General features: G+C 39.6%; 1 protein-coding gene across 1 annotated transcript; it reads left to right on the top strand.

Moving 5' to 3' along the window:
- Positions 1-455: 455 nt before the first annotated feature.
- LOC139160544 (b(0,+)-type amino acid transporter 1-like) lies at positions 456-24385 on the top strand. The gene is made up of 6 exons (XM_070738557.1): positions 456-1218; positions 7005-7138; positions 17107-17236; positions 19221-19345; positions 20572-20659; positions 23021-24385. The coding sequence occupies exons 1-6, from the start codon at positions 463-465 to the stop codon at positions 23252-23254; spliced, it is 1467 nt and encodes a 488-aa protein (XP_070594658.1). The 5' UTR covers positions 456-462; the 3' UTR covers positions 23255-24385.
- The last annotated feature ends 1658 nt before the right edge of the window (positions 24386-26043 follow it).

The following is a 26043-nucleotide window of genomic DNA, read 5'->3' as shown; positions in this document are numbered from 1 at the left end:
GCCAATGTGTCGTATACAATACCATACTTATTTCCTGGGACTTTCAACGACTTCAAACCATTAAGTTATGATATAGTTTTGTAAGAAGGTGGATGTAAAATATTCCCAGTTGCTTTTCATTTATCACCTGAAGGGACTAAGTACAGCAACTACTAATCTTGATGCAAACTGATTATAAAAGGCCCTCAAGAGCAGGAAGATTCTCTGCTTATCTAGGAAATCAAAAGGATAAATTCCCGGAGCTCAAACAATTCACTATTGTGTTTCCTATCCTAAATTGCTTCTTACAAGTGAAAATAACATTAACATCCTATACAAGGTAGGGCTTTGAGGACTACTTGTGGACAAGCCCAATGTGGGAAGATACTCAGTGCCTGCAATCATTAACTGAACTCAAAGTGTGAATTGTAATTTATTCCTCACGATGGACCAGCCCTGCTCCACTCTGCTGAAGAAACAAGCATGGCAAGTTCTATCCTAGGGAAGAGCAGAAGCAACCACCAAAACTCAGCCGCCCAGCCGAGTGAGATATCAGAGAACTTGACATTGAAGAGAGAAATTGGCTTAACCAGCGCTGTCTCACTCGTAGCTGGGACTATGATTGGATCAGGTATTTTTATGTCGCCAGAATGGGTACTGCATAACATAGGGAGCCCTGGTGGTAGTCTCCTTATTTGGGCAGCCTGTGGTTTGGTGGTCATCTTTGGAGCTCTGTCCTACGCTGAGTTGGGGGTTTTAATCAAAGAATCTGGGGGCGACTACATTTACATCCTGAGGACTTTTGGGTCCCTTCCAGCTTTCCTATTTGCATTTATCACAATCATTGTGGTCAGGCCTGCTGGTGTGGCAGCCATCTCACTGAGCTTTGCAGAGTATGCTCTGGTGCCATTTTATTCTGGCTGCTCCCCTCCGCAGGTCATTGTCAAATGCACTGCTATAAGCTGCATCCTCTTCCTGACCTTGGTCAACTGCCTCAGTGTCAGGCTAGCGACGTCCATGATGAACCTGTTTACGGCTGCCAAGTTCTTGGCACTATTGGTCATCGCCGTGGGAGGACTAGTGCTGCTTGCTCAGGGGCAAACCCACAGTTTTCAAGATGCGTTTCAAAACACCAATATGGAGGCTGGCGCTATTGGGATTGCGTTTTATCAAGGTCTCTGGTCTTTTGATGGATGGAACGTCTTGAACTCGGTGACTGAAGAAATTAAAAAACCTGACGTGAGTGAAGACTGCTTTTATTTTTTAAATAGATCAATACATTACAGATTAATGTATGGGTGATACCTGAATTGTGATACGATTTTGACATTTTGTAGACAGAATAGAATAGAATAGAATTTTATTGGCCAAGTGTGATTCGACACACAGGGAATTTGTCTTGCTGCATATGCTCTCATTGTACATAAAAGAAAAGGATACATTTGTCAAGAATCATAAGGAACAACACTTAATGATAGTCTGGGTATAAATAAGCAATCCAATTATATTAGTAACCAGACAATATAAATTGTAAGGATACAAGCAACAAAGTTACAGTCATACAGACATTTCTGGGAAGAGATGGGTGATGGCAAAGATAAGGATATTAATAGTAATGCAGACTTAGAAAATAGTTTGATCATTAGTTTAGATCTGCATATTTGATACTAAGGTTTATCACATGACCCAATTTTCTGGAAATTGTCTGTACAGATCATTTCTGTCTATTTAGATTAGGTTCCCAGCTTTCATTAAAGAAATTAAACAAGTAAAAGTCATTGACTAGTAAAACTAATAGCATGGCATTGTTCTAATAAGGCTATGACAGACATGTATAGGTAGGAAAAGAAGAGACTTACAAGAAGAGACTTAAGAAGAGAATCTTAAATGAGAATTTCTAGATTTCTTTTTGTTGGAGATTTGTGTCCAGCAGGAATGCTTGCTAGAGATACCAAAAGAATATCAAGCGATTAGGTGACATCATGGTTCATTGATAAGAAAATGCTTATAATATACTATAGAAACATAGAAACATAGAAGACTGACGGCAGAAAAAGACCTCATGATCCATCTAGTCTGCCCTTATACTATTTTCTGTATTTTATCTTAGGATGGATATATGTTTATCCCAGGCATGTTTAAATTCAGTTACTGTGGATTTACCAACCACGTCTGCTGGAAGTTTGTTCCAAGGATCTACTACTCTTTCAGTAAAATAATATTTCCTCAGGTTGCTTTTCATCTTTCCCCCAACTAACTTCAGATTGTGTCTATAGTTGTCTATAGTTGTCTTGGATCAGAATATAGTCTTCATCTAGGTATTAGTGTAGTGCTATTTGAAAACTTTGAATATTGCTTTACATTTCTAAATTAGTGGGGGTTCAATGGGCAACACTGTTCTCTGCATCCAATAAATGTTGCTTTGATGAATTGATCAAAGTATCACATTTGCATCACATTAGAACACATGGAATACAATGCACGTAACATGAGGTTACCAAGCCTTGTGGAACTGACACGTGGTAATCCTGCTTCCTCTTCTACATCAGCACAATTTAATATAGGAGAATGCTGCAATTTCCAAAAAGGCTTTCCTAGGCTATTAACTAGAATTGGGAGAGTGGGGGTGGGAATGTATCTCTGTATTTAGGGCGGAGCAAAATTTTAAGCATGGCATTCTTTTCAAAGCTCATGCATTTTTAGGCTTCCCTGAGATCTAAAAAAAGACAGGACTGCTTTGATGAATCAAGTGCCACTTGTTAAAGCTGAAGCCATCAAATGGCCAATAGCTTAAACTTTTGTGAATTGTAATATCAGGTACATAGAAAAATGGCTACAGTTATGTTGCACACAGTTGCCTTTTAATTTTCTTTTGCATTAATATAAATGCAATTAGTGTAAAGTTCTGTTCAGATCAATAACCTGTCCAGCAGCAACCATGGGGAGGTTAAAAAAAAAAGGACAATACCCTCAAGATGGCAGTTATGGCAGTTAATTTCAGGATCTGGCAACAGAGTTAAACACGTCATAAGCTTAAGGTACTTATGTTGCCATAAGTGATCCAAGTCCAAGTCCCCTTAAATTCCTTTTGCCCTTATCCAATGCCAATTTAATAATAATAATAATAATAATAATAATAATAATAATAATAATTTATTAGATTTGTATGCCGCCCCTCTCTGAGGACTTGGAGCAGCTCACAACAATAAAACATCATATACAAATCCAATGTTAAAACAGTCTTTTAAAAAAACCTATTAAAACAGTCATACAACCCAAACACACCATCCATAAAGTTGAAGTATAGGTGAGCACATCTGGACGGGGAAGTGTGAAGTCCTCAATTCTTTAGGTTTTAGCAAATCAAATTAACCACTTCAGACAAAGGGATTAGGAAAATGGTGAGGTTGCATCTCAAGGCTCTATAGCCAGGCTGACAAACTCATGGCCCGAAGGCTAGATGTATTATGTGCTGGCCATGCCCAAGCCCAGTTTAGTGAAGGGGGAAAATGTCATGATACATCATGTGACGCCACTGTGATGGCGTGACTCTGACCACCCTGTTCTATAGTATGAAGTACCTCTTGGTAACTCACTGCAACAGAAAGTGAGATTGTCCAAGAATTTTCTTTAGCAGAATTTATTGGAAAGGGAATGGAAAATTTTATAATTGGTTTTAATTTGGTTTATCTCAAGAGATTGCTAAGATACAAATAGTCCTTGGGTTCCAAGGATTTGTTAAAATGATTGCTCAGCTGAACAACTTAGGACTGGTCTGAGAAGTTGCAGCCATTGCAGCATTCCTATGGTCATGTTATCATGATTCAGGCACTTGGGCACCAGCTCACAATTATTATGGTTGCACTATTCTGTGCTCTCATAGTTGCTATTAGTGATGGGCGAACCGAACTCGCACAATTCGGGTCCGTACCGAATTTTGCGGTGTTCAGTATGCCGAACACGAACACGAAATTTTTTGAAACTTCGGGCAAAGTTCCGGGTCGTGTTCGGTGTTCGGAGCTTTGACGTCACCAGCAGGTTGCTAAGGACGTCAAGGTGATCACTTCCTGGATCCCATGGAATCCAGGAAGTGATCACCTTGGCGTCCTTAGCAACCTGCCAGTGACGTCAAAGCTCCGCCCCCAGAATCTCTTTGTGGGAGGGATTCCCCGTTTGGGTTCGAGTTTGGGTTCGGTTCGGGTTCAGCCAAATTTTGCGTAAAGTTCATCCGAACTTGCCGAACCCGAACACCGTTGGGTTCGCCCATCACTAGTTGCTATCTATGACTTTCTCTGATGACTCTCAACAAGAAAAGTCAATGGGAAAATTAGCAGGAAGTTGCAAATCACTCCTGCTGCTTTATTGCCTGTCCATTGCTTGGCCCAAGCACCCAACCACCTGTCCATGCACCATAGTGCCCATTGGTGACACCCATCCATAGCTCTGCCTATTTCCCTGTGACTCTACCACCCTGGTAGATTAGAGTTCAGTACTGCAGGCTATTTCTGTTGACTGCCAGATGCCTACAATTTGGCAGTTTAAATCTCACCAGGCTCAAGGTTGACTTAGCCTTCCATCCTTTGAACTAGATCTATATTAGTCTCCATTCATTTTCATTATCAGCAAAAATATGTTACACACACACAACACACACACACAAATTTAATGCTACTAATTACTACCACATAATTCCAATACGGAATAATTATCACAAGTAACATGTGAAATCTTGGATTTCTAAATGCATTAAGAGTAAGCAAATATTTTTAAAAGAAATAAACAGGTTCCCATACCTAATGAATTATTCCATTTACAATTATTTGAAGGCTTCAGAAACTCTTGACTTAATTCTAAGAATGATGTTTGTTATTCAGTGGACTTTCTCCCCATTTTTGTCCATGTTCTTTAGCTAATGTTTCTTTAGATATTAACAAATTGCTGCATAATTTACTGCTTAGGAACAGCAAGAGTAGGTCCATGCCAAAAACAGAGGTATGTTTCTGCAGATCATGGAAGGAGAATATATAATAGAGTTCAAACATTGATTTTCTTACTACATAATCGTTATAAACGCTACTGTCAGTTTTGGCACTGGTTTACTTGTGGCTAATTCTTAGTTTGGAGAACTGGTAGTGGACATTTTTAGTAGTTCAGAGAACCAGCAAATACCACCTCTGGCTGGTCCCAGAGTTGGGTGGGAATGGAGATTTTGCAATATCCTTCCCCCTGAATGGGGAAAGAATGGAGATTTTGCAGTATCCTTCCCCTGCCACGCCTACCAAGCTATGCCCACCAAACCACACCATACCAACCAAGCCATGCCCACAGAACCGGTAGTAAAAAATGTAGATTTCACCATTGGTTAAAACAGCAAAAAAAAAAATCTTGTGTGAATAAAGCTACAACAATTAAAGCACTACATTAAAAACATGCTGGCATACACCTATACCAGGTGGAGATTAGCAATCAAATCTATTGATAATGTATCCCAAGGTGTTGGTTTGCTGCACGTGGTTGGTTTTCAATAACTTTATCTGTCATCCCATGACAGGATGAAACATAATCCTCAATATCTGTCTTTATTCTTGGGCACCCAAAGTCTCTAAGGACCTAACGCTGGGCTTCCCATAACCAGTCTTTTATTGTCCTGACACAGTCATAACAATTCCCTTTAAGGAAGGGGAAAATATAAACAGCCCATTGTGAAACAGTTATCCTTCTCCAGACATGAATGATGATAGCTCATCCTGGGGAGCTTCCTGTAGGTCATTCATATGAGTTCCAGAATAAACGATTTGTTGTTGCTGTTCTTTAATTTGAGCTAGCAAATTAACAGTTTCTTCCTCCCTGCCCCCAGCCTTTCTAATTGGTCTAACCTATTTTTATATATATTTAAAAAGTTTTTATTTAAAGTACAGTTAAAAACAAGACATACATACAATAATGCAACATAATACAAACAAGTGAAAAATGTAAGAAAAGTTTATCTATATATATTAGTCATTCCTTTTTTTCCTATTGATTTTCCCAATATCCATCTAGATTTGAATTAGTTTTTGAATCTCCCCATCATATTCGCTAACATCTAATCTTGGTTCTCCTTTCTTCCATCTAGTTATATAATTTATCCCAGGTTTCAAAATAATCTGTATCCAATTTGTCCTTCAACTCTAGTGTGTTTGTCCATCTTTGCACATGATCAGAATTGACCCCACTCTCCTCGCCTTTCGTAAACTCCTTAAAACCCACCTCTGTCATCAGGCATGGGGGAATTGAGATATACCTTCCCCCTAGGCCTATACAATTTATGCATGGTATGTTTGTGTGTATGTTTGGTTTTTAATAAGGGTTTTTAGTAATTTAAATATTAGATTTGCTATATGCTGTTTTTATTATTGTTGTTAGCCGCCCCGAGTCTAGTCTAATCTAATCTAATCTAATCTAATCTAATCTAATCTAATCTAATCTAATCTAACAGATAGATAGATAGATAGATAGATAGATAGATAGATAGATAGATAGATAGATAGATATAATCTGTGCTTTCTACAGAGTTTTTGTGAGTGGTTTGGTCCTGGAACAGCTGGGATTTCCCTCCTAGAGGGTGCCTCTATTGCTGTCTAGGAAGCCCCATCCCCTCCTAGAAGAATGGAATATTTTGGGAAATATTAAAAAGGCAGGATTGAATATTAAATATTAAAAAGGCAGGATTGAATATTTCCCCTAAAGGAGAAATGGGGATGAAGGAATATAAGAAATATGTATTGCATACAGAGTTCCTTTTAGTCTCGTTTTGTTTTCATAGCTGCACATTTGTTGTTTGGTGTTGCGTTTGCATATGGAAATGCAGGGGTTTCTGTGTTGTGAACTCTTTGTATTTTCTCTCCTCCGCTTTTGCCTTTTGACTAAGTGAGAAATATCTGAAATTGTGTTTATATATTTAGAACTCAGTATCAAAACGTTACGCAGTGTCATACATCTACATAGCTCATCACTGTGCATCTTATTTTCTTCTCTCTCTCCAGGTGACTCTGCCAAGGGCATTGATGATTGCTATTCCTCTGGTGACCTGCTTTTATTTGCTAGTAAACGTCAGCTATTTTTCAGCCATGACTTCTGTCGAGTTTCTGACTTCGGGTGCGATTGCCATTACCTGGGGGTGAGCAATGCTAAACACTAAGGCCTTATCAGATTGTTCAACGTAGGTGGCTACATTTTCTCTAGCTTTCATTTACCTGCCCTCAAAAATACTTTCCATCTCCTACAGGTATGATAGTTTCAGCCTTGCTGAATATTTAAAGCCAATAGCATTTATGTACAACTCTTTTGTGGGAGGAAAAGGAAACGAATGACTGAAGTATTGAAGTAATGATGGTTACCTCAGGGACTGCCTTCTGCTGCACGAATCCCAGCGACCAGTTAAGTCCCACAGAGTGGGTCTTCTCCGGGTCCCGTCAACCAAACAATGTCGCTTGGCGGGACCCAGGGGAAGAGCCTTCTCTGTGGCGGCCCCGGCCCTCTGGAACCAACTCCCCCCAGAGATTAGAATTGCCCCCACCCTCCTTGCCTTTCGTAAGCTGCTTAAAACCCGCTTCTGCCGCCAGGCATGGGGGAACTGAGATACCCTTTCCCCCTAGGCCTTTAAAATTTTATGCATGGTATGTCTGTATGTATGATTGGTTTTTATATAATGGGTTTTAACTGTTTTTAGTATTGGATTATACTGTTTTGTTACTGTTGTTAGCCGCCCCGAGTCTGCGGAGAGGGGCGGCATACAAATCAATCAAATAAATAAATAAATGAATGAATGAATGAATGAATGAATGAACGAACGAACGAACGAACGAACGAACGAACGAACGAATAAATAAACAAACAAACAAACAAATAAAATACTTCAGTCATATTGTCTGAATGGGACATGGAGCTTGAGAAAAATCTTTAGTGTTATCATTTCCTCTTCTTCCTTTATGATACAATCTCATTCTTAGTGATTGATCTATCTTATGAATGATCCTTTGTGTGTATGTGTTCCACTAATGCACTAAGAGTGAGGAACTATGGGCCCTTTATGACTTGCGGACTTCAACTCTGCGGCTGGCTCAGAAATTCTGGGGATTGAAGTTCACAGGTCACAAAAGGGCAATAGTTTCCCCACTCATGCGCTAACGCAGGGGTAGGCAAAGTTGGTTCTTCGATTACTTGTAGACTTCAACTCCCAGAATTCTGAAGCCAATCATGCTCGCTCAGGAATTCTGGGAGCTGAAAGTCCACAAGTCATAGAAGAGCCAATTTTGCCTAGCCCTGCACTAATGCATTAATCCCTTGCTGCTTTACTTCCGTAGTCAGCAGTCAGCTCCCTGTGTTCAGAAAGGCACATCATTATTCCTTATAAACCAGCTCCCCCCTGAGATTAGAACTGCCCCCACCCTCCTTGCCTTCCGCAAACTACTTAAAACCCACCTCTGTCGTCAGGCATGGGGGGACTGAGATAACTTCCCCAGGCCTATACTGTTTATGTATGGTATGTTGTGTGCATGTTTTTAAAATTATGGGTTTTTAGCTTTCTAATTATTGAATTTGTATTACATATTGTTTTCTGTTGCTGTTGTGAGCCGCCCCGAGTCTGCGGAGAGGGGCGGCATACAAATTTAATAAGTAAGTAAGTAAGTAAGTAAGTAAGTAAGTAAGTAAGTAAGTAAAGTAAAGTAAAGTAAGTAAGTAAGTAAGTAAGTAAATAAATAAATAAATAAATAAATAAATAAATAAATAAATAGTTTGCTCTGTTTACACAACACTGTGCCACCTATCTTTCTGAAATTAACAACCAGTGTTTACATTTGAATATAACCGTACCAGATTTCAGAAATTTCAGCTCCAAAAATACCATTTCTTATGTAAAATATATTGAGGAAAAAAGTGGCATTTTTAATTTATTTTATTTATTTATTAGTTGGACTTGTATGCCGCCCCTCTCCGAAGACTCGGGGCGGCTCACAACAAGTAAAAACAGTCACAACAATCCAATTAATTAAAATATTTAACGATTTAAGAAAAACCCCATGTAATAGCAAACACACACACAAGCATACCATGTATAAATTAACATGCCCAGGGGAGATGTTTAGTTTCCCCATGCCTGACGGCAAAGGTGAGTCTTAAGGAGTTTTCGGAAGGCAGGAAGAGTAGGGGCAGTTCTAATCTCCGGGGGGAGTTGGTTCCAGAGAGCCGGCGCCACCACAGAGAAGGCTCTTCCCCTGGGACCCGCCAACCGGCATTGTTTAGTTGACGGGACCCGGAGAAGGCCCACTCTGTGGGACCTAATCGGTCACTGGGATTCGTGCGGCAGGAGGCGGTCTCGGAGATATTCTGGTCCGATGCCATGAAGGGCTTTAAAGGTCATAACCAACACTTTGAATTGTGACCGGAAATTGATCGGCAGCCAATGCAGACTGCGGAGTGATGGTGAAACATGGGCGTACCTAGGTAAGCCCATGACTGCTCTCGCAGCTGCATTCTGCACGATCTGAAGTTTCCGAACACTTTTCAAAGGTAGCCCCATGTAGAGAGCATTACGGTAGTCGAACCTCGAGGTGATGAGGGCATGAGTGACTGTGAGCAATGAGTCCCGGTCCAGATAGGGCCGCAACTGGTGCACCAGGCGAACCTGGGCAAACGCCCCCCTCACCACAGCTGAGAGATGGTTTTCTAATGTGAGCTGTGGATCGAGGAGGATGCCCAAGTTGCGGACCCTCTTTGAGGGGGTCAATAATTCCCCCCCAGGGTAATGGACGGACAGATGGAATTGTCCTTGGGAGGCAAAACCCACAGCCACTCCGTCTTATCCGGGTTGAGTTTGAGTCTGTTGACACCCATCCAGGCCCCAACAGCCTCCAGGCACCGGCACATCACTTCCACCGCTTCGTTGACTGGGCCTGGGGTGGAGATGTAAAGCTGGGTATCATCGGCATATTGATGATACCTCACCCCATGTCCTTGGATGATCTCACCCAGCGGTTTCATGTAGATGTTAAATAGCAAGGGGGAGAGGACCGACCCCTGAGGCACCCCACAAGGGAGAGACCTTGGAGCCGACCTCTGACCCCCCACTAACACCGACTGCGACCGGCCAGAGAGGTAGGAGGAGAACCACTGAAGAACAGTGCCTCCCACCCCCAGCCCCTCCAACCGGCGCAGAAGGATACCATGGTCGATGGTATCGAAAGCCGCTGAGAGATCGATTCAATTAATTTCCTAATGAAATTAATTGAAGCCCCACTAACTTTAAAGGCATATTTTTTTTAGTGGAACGGTATTTTGCTATGTCTGAGAGAAACGTAAGAGCACTCAGCTTAATGTAAAAGCTAAAGCCTGCTTTATTACAGATTTATATTAGAAACCCAATTGACAACTCTGGTAAATCTGGGAAAATCTCTACTTTAAACTTTAGCACTTAGACTTATATACTGCTTCATAGTGCTTTCATAGCACTATCTAAGGGGTTTAACAGAGTCAGCACATTGTCCCCAACAATCTGGGTCCTCATTTTACTCACCTCGGAAAGATGGAAGGCTGAGTCCACCTTGAGCCAGTGGTGAGATTTGAACTCCTGAACTGAAGCTAGCTGTCAGCTGAAGTAGCCTGCAATACTTCATTCTAACCACTGTACCATATGAAGCATAATTTTGAGAATTTGGAGAGGAAGCTGAAAAGCTAGTTGCCCATCAGATGAAACAACAAAAAGAATTGAATATTTTCTCTGAAATTAAGCCCAGAGGTAGCCAGTTGTTTACTACAGGTAGTCCACTACTTACAACAGCTCCTTTAGTGACTGTTCAAAGTTACGGCAGTGAAAAAAGTAACTTATGACCTTTTCACACTTATGACTGCAGCAGCCCCAGAGTCCCATGATCAAAAGGTGGATGCTTGTTAATTGGTTCATATGTATGATGGCTGCCATGTCCTGGGGGTCAAATGGTCCCATTTTGCGGCCTTCTGATCAATAAAGTCAATGAAGAAACCAGATTCACTTAACAACCATGTGACTAATTTAACAACTGCAGCGATTCACTTATTAACTGTGGCAAGAAAGGTTGTAAAATGGGACAAAATTCGTTTAACAAATGTCTCATTACCAACCTAAATTCTAGGCTTAAGTGTGCTTGTAAATTGAGGGCAACTTGTAATATGGAGTATATCAACTATCAGGGTTTTTATTTTTACTATGTCATACAAATGAGAAGATTTTACAACCAAACAGATTAATTTGGGTAAACCTACTGAAATGGAAGAGCTTTCCCCAAAACATAAAGATAATTTGATGCTATCACTGATGCTACAAGAAATTAAAAGGCAGTTAAATCTATGGCAGTATTCTCTATAGGCTCAGATGGATTTTCAATTGGATGGTACAAAACTTTCATAGCTCAATTGGCACTTTTAATTTATTTATCAGATTTATGCTCTGGCAAAATCACAAAAGACTCTCAGCAGTTCCCCATACTAAATAGAGCACAATAATGTTAAACACTGATATCTTAAAATACATTTAAAAAAATCACCACACAATATGTAGCATTTAGACTTATATACCGCTTCATAGTGCTTTTACAGCCCTCTCTCATCAGTTTACACAGTCGGTATATTGCCCCCAACAAACTGGCTCCTCATTTTACCCACCTCAGAAAGAGGGAAGGCTGAGTCAATCTTGAGCTGGTGGTAAGATTTGAACTGCTGAACTACAACCAGCAGTTAGCTGAAGTAGCTTGCAGTGCTGAACTGTAACCACTGCACCACCTCAGCTCTTCATGGTTGCACACACACCAAAGTTCCCACCATTAAACTTTTTTCTAGAAGCTCAAATAACTGGATGCAAACAACTGTCCATTCCAGAGGGCCAATCCCATCATTGGGCTAATCTGACTACAACAAAGGACAAATGATAATATTGTGCATGCCCAGACAGCACAACTACTTGGAAGTGAACACCAAGTTTAATGGTGCTGTAGTTTAATCCCCCCAACTCAACTCTTAACCTCAACCTGACCTAAATCTGACCTACTCAGGGGCCAATATCCCATCTCTCTCCTCCCCCAATCCTTCCTCACTCCATTCAGCTGTACTACAGGGGTCAGCAATCTGTTCAAAACCATTCACAACAATTCTGCCAGGCAAAAGTGGAGAGAAACTTTCTCCACCATCTACAAATCAGAGCCCACAAAATCCAAAGCATGCAATACAAGGGTGGGCTACTGCCTGGATGGGGGGATGCAGTAGGGTAGCGAAAATGGAGCTCTGCCCCAAAGCACCCAATTTGCACTGAAAGATGTTGAAAGGAAATGCATAAGCCATGTCCACCATGTGGTAGTAAAAATTTTGGTAGCCCATCACTGAGACAATACATAACAAGGCAAATCACAGCAGAATATACAATCCATACAGACACAATGCTCAGAGATCTTCCCTTTATCTTGACAATTGCAACTTCTTCTTGGCCAGTACTCTCCCTAACCAGGCAGAGGTTCCAACTTACCACTGCTGCCAGTGCTGATGCGCATGCAACTCTGGGTGACCAGTGGGCACGTGCGTCAGAGCCAGATTTGGCTTCTGCACATGCGCAGGAAGCAAATCTTGCCAGAAAATGCATGGGCACGAGATTTCGGTGGTTTTTTGCTTCCATGCAGGCGCAGAAGCAAAAAATTGCCCAAACTCGCTGAAATCTCACACATATGCACATTTATTGATTTGATTTGATTTGATTTGATTTGTTTTGTTTGATTTTATTTATTTTAGTTTTTTATTATTTTATATTTTATTTTATTTTATTTTATTTTATTTTATTTTATTTTATTTTATTTTATTTTATTTTATTTTATTTTATTTTATTTTATTTTATTTTATTTTATTTTATTTTATTTTATTTTATTTTATTTTATTTTATTTTATTTTATTTTATTTTATTTTATTTTATTTTATTTTATTTTATTTTATTTTATTTTATTTTATTTTATTTTATTTTATTTTATTTATTTTTATGCCGCCCTTCTCCTTAGACTCAGGGTGGCTTACAACATGTTAGCAATAGCACTTTTAAACAGAGCCAGCATATTACCCTCACAATCCAGGTCCTCATTTTACTCACCTCGGAAGGATGGAAGGCTGAGTCAACCTTTAGCCAGTGATGTGATTTGAACCGTTGACCTACAGATCTACAGTGAGCTTCAGTGGCCTGCAGTACAGCACTCTACCTGCTGTGCCACCCCAGCTCTCACATGTTTTTGCTGCCTGCACATGCTCAGAAGCCAAATCTCACTCGGTTGTGCATGCACACTCGCTGGTCACCCAGAGCTGTGCGCGCAGTTCCATTTCCGCTACTGATGCGGTGTGTTCCCCCATTCCGGTAGGAACCTAATTCTGATCCTAACCTCCTTCCCCAGCCTTTTACCTGTCCCAACACAAGTAGCCCAAATCAATTAACTCTCCCCCTTCAACCCCAATAAAGCTGCCAAGAAGAATGAGACAAAATATAGAAGAGTTCTGCAATTCCACATCAGGTGCTAATGTTGTAGAAGTCCTCTCCAGGGGAAAAATATGATTGGCCAGAGCCAATGGTTATTATTATTATAGAACTCTAAGGAGCCATTCAATCTCACTACAATCCACTCTTCATTTTATGAGACTTATTAGCATGTTATTAAAACCAGGGAAAGACCCTGCCAGATGTGCAAGCAATGAGCCCGTATTGTTGCCTAACGTAGATGCAAAGATATTAATTATGACATTGAAAAAGAGGTTATTGTATAAACATAGTGTCATTTCTAATTTGTCCAACTCGCTTTATCCAATTCAGTCAGGATTAATAAAAACAAACCGACAGGCTGGCATCTATAATATTCATTAATGATGTACATTTTGGAAATAGCTGCAGACAATTGGACTCATCTGTTTTAATTTTGTTGAATATTGAGAAGGCCTTTGGTATGGTTCATATTAAATTTCTGGATTATGAATGTTAAAAAGATTCAGATTTGATTTTCTAATGGTGGGAGAATAGAAGTTCAAGAACTCATCAGGACTTGCAATAATATTACAAGTAGAGATTCTTCCTTATCGAAGGACAAACATAGCATACTTTTTAAAAGTTTTTTTTTCCTTAGTCAAGGAAGAATTTAATTTTACACACAAGCTGAGAAGCTGCTTGACAATAAGATCCTTTGCTGTCGAGTCTCAGTTTTGAAGATTTGACACAGGGGTGGGTTCTGGTTTATTCCATTACCAGTTTGCTCAGGAGTGGGTGCACAAGCTTTGCGGGCATGCACATGCTTAGTACTTTATCCACAGCTAAAAACAAAATGGTGGCTCCTATGGCGCTGCCTGGAGAACCAACTCAGGGCATTGCAGGCCTGGGTCACTGCTGATTCTTGACTGTAAAAAATATGACTTCAGCAACCGAGTTGTTGAAGCGTGGAACTCATTACCTGACTCAGTAGTGTCAGCCCCTAACCCCCAACATTTTTCCCTTAGACTATCCACAATTGACCTCTCCAGGTTCCTTAGTGGTCAGTAAGGGGCGTGCATAAGTGCACCAGTGTGCCTTCCGTCCCCTGTCCAATTGTCTCTCCTTATCTCATTTATCTTTTCTTCCTTTCAAATATGTTCACCTATACTTTTATATCTTTTCTTTATTTATATTACTACATATCTATTATCTTCAATGTGTATTATGTATTGGACAAAATAAATAAAAAAAATAAAAAATAAATAGTGATGCACGCCGCCAATTTACTATCGGTTCTTTAGAACCGGTCCGAACTGGGAGGAACCCACCTTTGGTTTTTCACACTTATGATTGCTGCAACATCCCCATGATCACGTGATTTACCTTCAGACATCAGCCAACTATTCTTATTTATAACAGTTAAAGTGTCCCGGAGTCATGCAATCACCTTTTATGACCTTCTGACAAGCAAAGTCAATGGGGAAGCTAGATTCACTTAACAACCAGGTTACTAATTTAACACGTGCAGTGATTCGTTTAACGAATGTGGGAAGAAAAGTGATAAAATGGGGTCAAAACTCACTTAACAGATTTCTTACTTAACAACATAAATTCTGGGCTCAATTGTGGTCATAAGTTGAAGACTGCCTGCATGTACTACCGTGTTTCCCCGAAAATAAGACACTGTCTTATATTAATTTTTGCTCCAAAGGTTGTGCTACGTCTTATTTTCAGGAAGTGCCTTATATTTCTCAAATAAGACAAATTCACAAGCAGAAAAGCTGACACCCCCAAAGAAAGTGTACCGTATGGTACACTAATTACAGTACGGTACCTGTCAGTATGGCACCCCCACACACAAACAACGGCACTTATATGGTACAACAGTATATTCCCGCTATTGCAGCTTCTGGCCACCAGAGGAACTACAGTCTACGCACTGTAGTGGAGACTGTAATGGCGGTGAGACAGCAGCAGACTGTGTCTGCTGTACTGGACGGTACAAAGCGATGGAAAGGGCCAGCAGGGGACGCCACATTATTACGGTACCGCTATGAACAGCTTTGAATGGTACCGTATGTTTTTCCATCGTACCGTATGTAAACTTGACTAGGCCTTATTTTCGGGGGGTACCTTATATTAGCAAATTCTGCAGAACCTCTGACATGCCTTACTTTCGGGGTACGTCTTATTTTTGGGGAAACAGGGTATGTCTAAAGAATGAATGTAGAGCTTTTAAACCTGGGCTGCAAAAATCCCTGTGATTTACTAAATGTCAGCAAAGACAGCAAGGAAATTCTCTTGGCTACTAGTGGTATTTTGTGTTGATGCAGTCGAGATTTGATAGTCCTTGTTAATGGAACCATATAAATCCTCTTATTCTGAGGCAAGGATACCCTTTTTGAAATTTTCCCTTCCAAATATTTTTGATTGGACTGATGGGAATTATACTTCGAAATCATTGAGATGGTGTGTATTTCCCACTTGCACTTGAATTGCACTCTGAAGCTTCTATAGCAGTGGTTATCCAAAAATATTTCAAACTTCGCCATGTAGGCTGTCCAGGTCATTCTTTCTGGGTCGAAGAATTCAGATGGCTGGACTACCGACGGAGTAGCCATGATAGCACATGGAGGGTTGGCCTTCTCGTCGCCAATGTAATAACTCTCAAAGCAAGGTTGAATCAAGCAAGGTTTATTTGCTAACAGGACAAGGCAGTCAATTCAGTCAACAAGCAATGGAGTATTGAGAGCTCTATACAATGACAGTTCTCCTATTTGTACAATCTAGCCCAGCAACAGGCAGTTTTACAAAGATACATTTTAAGCGCCAAAAGAAGGCAACCAATCAACATGCAATAAACAAATCTGAACTTTTGACTTTTACTCTGTCTGGGTAGGTCACCCAGGCAAATATCTAACAGTTCCCAACCTTTTTTTGGCCATGCCCCACCTAAGCAACTCTAAAATTTATTTATTTATGGGATTTGTATGCCACCCCTCTCCGAGGACTCGGGCAGCTCACAACATATCAAAGAAAACATAAGAATACATCCTTATTATTCAAAAAATGAACAACTCACATGGAGGAAGCCTAAAAAGCCATTAACTAGGTTTAAACAGGGTTCCAATTGCCCCCATTAAAAATGAAATTGCCCCCCTGTGGGGCGTGGGCCCCACGTTGGGAACCAATTTAACTCTACACTGTTAAATATATTCCTTCTAAAAGTGGCATAACCACCAATTCTAGTTAACTCTGAAACTAATGTTTTACCATACTTTAACATTTTTAATTAGACTTTATTGAAACTGATAGCTACTATTGATTTGCAACATGGAGATTCACAGTATGGAAAAGCCATAAATTTGACTAAAAAGGGATGGAGAACAGAGTTAACTTGGCATACAGATTTCTTTCAACCAACGAGTCTACGGAGAGGGGCGGCATACAAATCTAATAAATAAAATAAAATAAAATAAATAAAATAAATTATGAAAATCAAGTAAAAATGTAAAGTGACAGGGTGGAATCTGAGCTTGAGTTGAGGCCTTCTTGGTCTTTAACCAACACTGTATCCAATCCACCATGGTTCCTTTTTTGGTAATATTTTATTTTATTTCCTTCGAAAGAAATAAAGTCCTGGGCAACTGGGTATGGCTGATGTCCCTGGCAGTTGCCCTTTCTTGCTTTGGATCGGTTAATGGAACTTTCTTCTGCGGAAGCCGGGTGTGCTACATTGCAGCAAGAGAAGGCCACATGGTAAGGACTGTGAACATACTGTTTTTCCCATTATATTCATGGGTGTATTATTGTTTAATCAATCATTTTCATGTTAGAATGTTTTACTGTTATTCCAGGCCCCCTTGGGTCCTTTGTGGATTTATAAATTTGTCTTCTAGTCAGCGGTTGCATATTATTAGGGGTGTGCAACAGTAATGGGTTCTAAAACCCTTTACTACCCATTTTCATGCATGCAACACTTCTGCACATGTGCAGAAGCATCCCGGGCAGGTGGGCGGAGCCTCCTGCTGCCTGCATTACCGGTTCTAAGAAGCGGTCTGAACCAGGAACAACCCATAGGACAATATATAAATAAAATAAAATAAAATGCACTGGCAGGATGGGAGAATGAAAGACACAGTGCTTCACATGCCATAAATTCCTTATATAACCTATGCTCTTTATTAAGATTTGACACTTTTAATTACCTGTAACTCATTTCACCCAATTTGACAATTTAAATTCTGTTAATTGAACGAACTAATGGTCCTGAACTTCTTTAAAATTAAGACTGTTTGCTTAGCTGTCAGCTATATTAGCTATACATATATGTCAGTGAGTCTACGGAGAGGGGCGGCATACAAATCTAATAGATAGATAGATAGATAGATAGATAGATAGATAGATAGATAGATAGATAGATAGATAGATAGATAGATAGATAAATAATATTAGGCTACTGGATTTTTGGAAATACATAAAATTGAATCCAGATTTAGGATGTAATCCTATACTTATGTACCCAGAAGTAAATCCAATTAAATTATTTTTGAGCAGGCATGTGCCTCAGTGTATAAATTAATTGTATGTAAAACTTTTTGGACTTAATAGGGTACAGTAGTTGCTACAATAGTTATCTTAATGGGAATTGAGAACAACATATTTACTTTGGCTCTAATGTCTTGAGTTTTAATCTATTTGTATATAGATAACACTAAAGAATCAATAGAAAATAAGTGAGGCTTCTGGGAATTTGTTGTAAGTTTCTGGTCACAACCCTGCTGCGCGCCTCTCTTGTTCAATGAAAAAATGGATATGGATTTTTATCAGCAGAAGCTACATGCCCAATTCTTCTATACGTTAATAGCACGCTTTGCCCTCCTACACAAAATTGTACCAGAAATGCAATTGCAATTATTACTAAATTCAATCGTGAATACATGTTATAGTATGAGCTATAAATCAATTATTTTGTGATTGATACCCACATTTTATCAATCTGATGATTACTCTCTTCCTCCCTTCTCTACGCTGGAGTAGCTTATAAGATTCTAGCTCTGGAGTCCAACAGCTGGCTGGGAACACTGAAAAGAGCTATAGGATGGAGGTGTCAGCTTGGGCCTAGCGGTTTATATTCGCTAGCTTTATATTCTGCCAGGAGAGCTGTGAATTTTGAACTTCCTAACACTACCAGAACTTAGTGTGCAAGTATTCAACAGGAGGAAAGAGGAAGGCTATTCTGTCCTGATTCAACAAGAGGAAAGCGGAAGGCATCCTACCCTGATGTCCTCCTGAAAAACAGTAGGCTTTAATTCAAATGGGTTTAGTTCAAAGATAAAATGTTCTAGAGCAGTGGTCTTCAAACTTGCCAACTTTAAGACTTATGGACTTCAAGCCATAGCCTCCAGCATAGCTGGCTGGGGAATTCTGGGAGTTGAAGTCCACAAGTCTTAAAGTTGCCAAGTTTGGGAACCACTGTTCTAGAGAAATTAACACGTAAGAAATAAATTTGGTGGACTGCCAATAGAGAGACCATTACGGCTGTGAAATTCCGAATGACATGAATGAGGTACAACAGAACTTACTGTGCCTCTTGAGATTTCAAAATATTTCTCGCGGCATGACCTCCTGTTCATTCCTTTACGCATTAAAACTTTGGAGAGCTGGACAGATGTGAAGGAGGAAAGCAAACCTCCCAGCATAGTTAGTTATGGTCTTTTGTTTTTCATGTCTTCCTTTTCAGCCCGACTTTCTATCTATGGTTCACATACGTTATTTTACACCTTTTCCCGCTCTCATATTTACTTGTGTGGTGTCGATAATAATGGTAATACCTGGGAGTTTCAACAAGATAGTGAACCTTTTCAGGTGGGTATTTCTAGCTACTCCGAATTAGTTAATGAAATTGACCACGCAGCCTCTTTTTGATTATTTTTATACATGAAAGTGACATTGCCTAGATTTCAGAGAGTGGGAGGGGGCATGGTATTATTTAGTTGTTAGTGTTACTTATTTATTTTATTCACATTTTTTCATCCTGCATGCCATGCAATACATCTCTAAACTGGACACAACATTTTAAATAAAGGCAATACAGTGATCCCTCACCACTTTGCGATTCACCTTTCATGGCTTCAGTGCATCGCGGGTTGCTGAAAGACCCGGAAGTGAGTGCGGGTGGCGGTAGTTTTGCCCAAGTCGGACCTTCTCCCCTAACCCGAGCAGTAACGAATGGAGGATAGGCTGCTTTAAAGGCTTGCAGCTGAGCTAGCTGGTCCCGGATAAGGACGCCGCACCAGTAGCGAAAGTTGCGCTGCGTGTGCAGCTTCATTTCTCCTGCATGTGCACATGTGCGTCCAAACATGTTTTTGCTTCTGCGCATGCGCAGGAAACAAAATCTTGCAAGGGGACACATGTGAGTGATTTTGGTTTTTTTTTTTGCTTCTGCGCATGCACAGAAATAAAAACTCACCAAAATCTCATGCACGCTCACATCCCCTCATAAGATTTTGCTTCTGCACATGCGCAGAAGCAAAAACAGGCTGGGAGGTGCGTGCACACATACAGAAGCAAAGATGTGCATGCAGTACACCAGTAGCAGTGGGAATGGGAATCCGCCCCTGTATATTATGTATATTCTTCTTATACATATATATATATGTGTGTGTTTGTGTGTGTCACATGTTTTTGCTGAATTTATGTATGTATGTATGTGTGTATATATATATATATAGAAAAAAACATATACAGTATATACTGTATATGTTTTTTTCTGTTTTCTGTTTTTTTTCTTTCTTAATTTTAAAAATTCAGCAAAAACATGTGACACATACATACATATATATAGTGTGTGTGTATATATATATGTTTTTTTCTGTTGGATAGTGGCTGAAATAGTGCTATCCTAGTCGCCCTTAATTTAAAAAATTCAGCAAAAATGTGATACATACATACATGCGTGCGTGCGAGCGTGTGTGTGTGTGTACATTATATATATGGAGGAAGGGGGAGGTATCTGGGTGTATATTTTTAATAGCAGCAGAAATTGCATGATCACACATGGAACGGCTGAAACTAAATGTTCCTTTATATAGCTTTACAGCTTGGATTTTCAACGGGATAAGTGTTGCAAGTCTCCTGTATTTAAAGATTAAGAATCCAGAACTCCCAAGATCTTACAAGGTTAGTACTGTATAAAAACAATAAAATCCATTTTTTCTCTTTTCTTTTTTCTTCTTTTCTCTTATTTAGTTGCAGAAGACAATGTTCATAATCTGAATTTTCTTCCTCCGCCCCCCAAACTGGCATCCTCGAGATAGATAGAATTACAACTGTTCTATTAACTTTCTACAAACATGTAGGAGTTGCAGTTCTACAGATCTGAATGCCAAACTGGGAAGACTGCTATATTTTCTGGCGGTCCATAATTTCCCGGCTACCTCTTGTCCTTTTCTATATTCAAGGTTGACTCTTAGGAACCACACAGTCTTCCTTGTCTTGTCACATGAACTAATTGTTTGAAATGCTTCAGTCTAAGAATGATAAGAAACTATTGGAAGTGCAATAGCCTCTCATCTGATTGCTTGATCTTTGTCCCATGACATTCTAGCAGAGGAGACTGGTCATCTGACCTGATAGCCATGATGTATCAACCATTACATATGATTAGGCAGGTTTTGTGACCAGGAACGCCTTTACTGGGAGAAGATGGTGGTTAGGGAAATTAAGATCAGGGCCAAAGGAGGAATTTAACCCCTTTCTCGTACTCTAGATTAAACTGTTGAATAACTATGAACTACAAGGGGTACTACAAGTTTGATATGGATTAATGAGGGTGAGATTCATCACTTTGCATATATATATAGTACCCATATGTGGGAATATACTGTATATAGTACCCATATTTGGGAATAGCTGCTTAGTTTTTAAGTGCAGCTGTTCCTAATAAAGCTATGACCATGTTTATGATCTTACTTCAGCTTTCCTTTGCTTTATTGACCTGCAAAGGTTCTAAATGTGATAATTGGTCACAAAATTACTTTAAAAAAAATCATTGTTATAACTCTGAATGGTTGCTTAAAAGGCAGTCACTAAACAAATTATATTGAAAATTAAACATTATAAAATATTTTGAAAAATAAAAAATAAAAAGGCACTCACTAAACAAGGGCTATCTCGCTAATTGTTTAAAATCATCATTGTTAGTTTCCTTGCAATCATCATCATCATCATCATCATCATCATCATCATCATCATCATTATTTATTAGATTGGTATGCCGCCCCTCTCCGTAGACTCGGGGCGGCTCACAACACAACAATCATGTGACCCAGGGCTGATATTCTTATTCAAAATTTATAATCAAAACACTGGTCTAATTGGGCTAATTTGGATAAGAGGAGAGCAGATTTTAACAACCTAGGGGTCCCATCCAGTCTATAAGACACATTCCAGGCAATGTGATGCTTGTTATTTTTATTCATCTTAGCATCCCAATATATCTCAGAAAAAGTTGTTTAAAATGCCCCTCTAACTTGTTTATTCCCCTGCCCCCACTCGCTTGTCTGTAAATTCATTGAAAAATAAAATATAATACATGCTGTTCTATACTACATAAATCCAAAGATCCCATAAAATATAAGAAACTGAAATACTATTGAAATGTTATGCTTTGTAACAAAGTATAGCAAACTACATAAATAACGACTAGGAGTATAAAAGATGGCAACTTACAATAGACAAGCTGGTGTCATCCAATGTTTCATTTCTTCTCAGCTTCAGCCACTTGCAGAAAACTATAGGATTTATAGTCAGTACTATTTGGAAAACTGTACTTTCAACTTTTGGGGAAAACCATTAGTATTAGAACCTTCCTACCTTCTTTTAGCTGTTATTCTTGGCAAAAATCAGTGCTCCTGCTTATGATTTTTTGACTTATTTTTTAAAATTAATTTTAATTGTTTCTGCTGCTCTTGAAGCTTGAGGAGCAAGATAAAGAGACTGGAGTGTTTGTTCGATTTTTTGTTTTTGTTTTAAAAACCTCTTGGTTTAAAACTTCACTAAAACTGTGCAGCCCCCTTTTTATTCTATTTCTATCTCCGTTGTTGAATATCATGTAGCTGAAATAGCATCCTTCATATTCCAGAGGGAGACATTAGCAGGTTTGGGGACATTCCAAAATTCACAGAAGTGCTAGGAAATTTAAAAGAGAAGTATAAGAGTGATGGGAGGGCCAGAACATCCAACATTCAATGGAGACCGAGTTTGTTCAGTGGCTATGCCATGTATGCTGATTATTGGAAGACACCTGGAAAATTTATGGAGCATCCTTCAAATAATCATGGCAAGTTGGTTGATGAGATATCTGGATAATATGACTTTTGATACGAGGTACTTCTTATTTCATCAACTATGAAGAACGAAACTGTGTTTCTTTTCTCACTGAGTATGAAATGGCAATGGTCAGATGCCATCATTGTCTTCTTGGAAAACTTGCCCAAACAAATTATACAGTGACCATAAACATGTATCTTCTTATTCCAGGTGCCAATTATCATACCAATTGTTTTTCTGATGATATCTATCTACCTGGTACTGACACCCATCATTGACCGACCACAGCTCGAGTTCTTCTATGTTATACTCTTCATCCTCAGTGGTATTATATTTTATTTCCCCTTGGTTCATTACAAGTATGGCCCTGCATGCTTGCAGAAATTAACTATTTATATGCAGCTATTAATGGAGGTTGCAGCAACTGAAAAGGATATGAAGTGAATTCATATTCATAAAGTCATTTTGGCAAATGTTATTATCTGTAGTTCTGATCTGTACAGGGTACAGCTTTTCTTGGTCATATTTCAGTAACATTTTGAAACTGGATCACAATTGTTCCTACCTCTATCTAGGATTCTAGGTAGTAATTGGGGGTTGGGGGAAAAAGAGAGGAAGCTGCCAGAATGCCCCTTTTATATTTATTGTCTGTTTTGCTTTTTAAATTTTTCATTCCTATTTTTTTTATACATAAACATTTTTTCTTTTTTCTTTTGTTGCTTGAATATCTTATTTTAGCCAATAAAAAAGGAAAGAGGTTTAAAAAAGCAATAGATTTTTAGATTGCTTCCTTTTCAACAAAAAATAATACTGCATTTATGTTGTTGGAGATGCATCGAAACTATCACCTTATGTAAACATTCCATCTTGTTCCATTTTGGTAAGAACTGATAACATATATTAACTCAGCTTGAGATTTATCTCAATCACATGGGAATTGACTTTGGACAGACAGAATAAACACAGAATCCAATGACATATTGTCCAGCATTGGAATGCAAATATATAAGTCCAACTATTTAGCAGTTTGCAATATTAATTAATATAGCTAGAGATGATTGTAATGAATCAGTTTCAATTTATTAATACAGTGTTCCCTCGATTTTCGCGGGGGAAGCGTTCCGAGACCGCCCGCGAAAGTCGAATTTCCGCGAAGTAGAGATGCGGAAGTAAATACACTATTTTTGGCTATGAACAGTATCACAAGCCTTCCTTTAACACTTTAAACCCCTAAATTACAATTTCCCATGCCCTTAGCAACCATTTAGATTATTACTCACCATGTTTATTTATTAAAGTTTATTTTAAAAATATCTATTAAAGGTGGGCGAAAGTTTGGCGATGACATATGACGTCATCGGGCGGGAAAAACCGTGGTATAGGGAAAAAACCCGTGAAGTATTTTTTTAATTAATATTTTTGAAAAACCGTGGTATAGACTTTTCGCGAAGTTTGAACCCGCGAAAATCGAGGGAACACTGTATATGTATGTCTGCAAATATATATTTTGTATTTTTTTGCTTCCTTTTTAAAAAGTTTTTTCTTCTTTTATAATTTTGTGTATTGTTTCTTTTTTTAAAGCTCATAATAGTAAATTAAAAAAATAAATAAACCACTGTTGTCCTTGCCTTATTCTCCCTTCAAACAAAATTATGGATGAATTAGTGAGTGATTCTTCTAAATAGACAAAAGGGAGAACTAAAGTAATCTTTGTCTCTTTCCATCCATCTTTGGTTCCTTTTGCACTGGTTTCCTTAGCAACGTCAAAACAATGAGATTGGTACCTGTGGGGAGGGACTTTAAAAACATCCCTCTACTAATTTTAAAAGTAGAACAAAATAGCTGTATATTCCTTTGATCTTGACAAGATCTTGTAAAGCTATTGCAATAGAATCTTGCAAGTTTGAACGTGCTTCTTCTCTCCTTCCCTTTATCTTTGTGTGAACTGGGGAAGGGATCGTCTGAGATGTTTACTCACACTACTTTTCTGGCCCTGGCTAAGATTCACTTTTCTCTGAAGCAGTGGTGGCATAGTGGTTAGAATGCAGCATTGCAAGCTAATTCATCTCACTGCCAGGAGTTTGATCCTCACCAGCTCAAAGAATGACTCAACCTTCCATCCTTCCAAGGTGGGTAAAATGAGGACCCAGATTGTTGGGGGCAATATGCTGACTCTGTAAACTGCTTAGAGAGGGCTGTAAAGCACTGAGAAGTGGTATATAAGTCTAAGTACTATTGCTATTGATATCTTGACTATTGCCTTGGCAGAAGCTCTTCCTTCTGTTCTTCAAGGCCCGTCTCTCTTCCCTCTACAACAGTGGTTCTCAATTATTTTCTGTTACTCCCCGCCTAGGAAGAAGTAAACATTTCACACTTTTCCCAACTCTCTGATATGGGCCCCAATGGAATTTTAGTGTTAATATTTATTATTTTACTTATTATAAGCTGCAAGCCCTCACAGCGAATGTGGAAGGCGGCTTTAAGGCAGTAATGGCGAGCCTATGGCATGGGTGCCACAGGTGGCACGCAGAGCCATATCTGCTGGCATGCAAGCCGTTGCCCTAGCTCAGCTCCATGTGTGTGCCAGCCAACTGATTTTTGGCTCACACAGAGGCTCTGGGAGGCAGTTTTTGGCTTCCAGAGAGCCTCCGGGGGGATGGGAAGGGCATTTTTACCTTCCCCCAACTCCAGGGAAACCTTTGGAGCCTGGGGAGGGCAAAACATGAGCCTTTTGGATTTACCAGAAGTTGAGAAACAGCCATTTCCAGCTTCCAGGACCTCCGGGGGGTGAGAGAAGCTGTTTTTGCCCTCCCCAGGCATTGAATTATGAGTGTGGGCACTCGCACATGTGCAATAGTGCACGCCAACGTTCTTTCAGCACCCAGGGGGAAAAAGGTTCGCCATCAATGCTTTAAGGTGTCGTTCAAAGCTTTGGCCCAGCTGCAGAGGATGCTCCTCCTTGTCCAGCAGCTGTTCATGGCTACCATGGTGCCCGCCGAGAACAACAAGAACCCACGCAGCCACCCCGACCCACCTGGCCACCTTCTCTTCTGAGCTTGTAGCAGTGTGCAACTGGGAAAACACTCCGCATCTGGGGGAATCGATTGAGAGGGACCACACATGTTCCCCAAAGTCACACACAGCCTCTGGAATCGCTCCCACTCCCCCAGGGGCATGCACCCCACTATTTGAGAAGCACTACTCTACAAGAACAAGGTCAAAAGTTTTTGCCA

This window comes from Erythrolamprus reginae, chromosome 1 (genome assembly GCF_031021105.1).
Source record: "Erythrolamprus reginae isolate rEryReg1 chromosome 1, rEryReg1.hap1, whole genome shotgun sequence".
Lineage (NCBI taxonomy): Eukaryota > Metazoa > Chordata > Lepidosauria > Squamata > Dipsadidae > Erythrolamprus > Erythrolamprus reginae.
The sequence above is the reverse complement of the archived record's forward strand: the minus strand, read 5'-3'. Positions and strand labels throughout refer to the sequence as shown.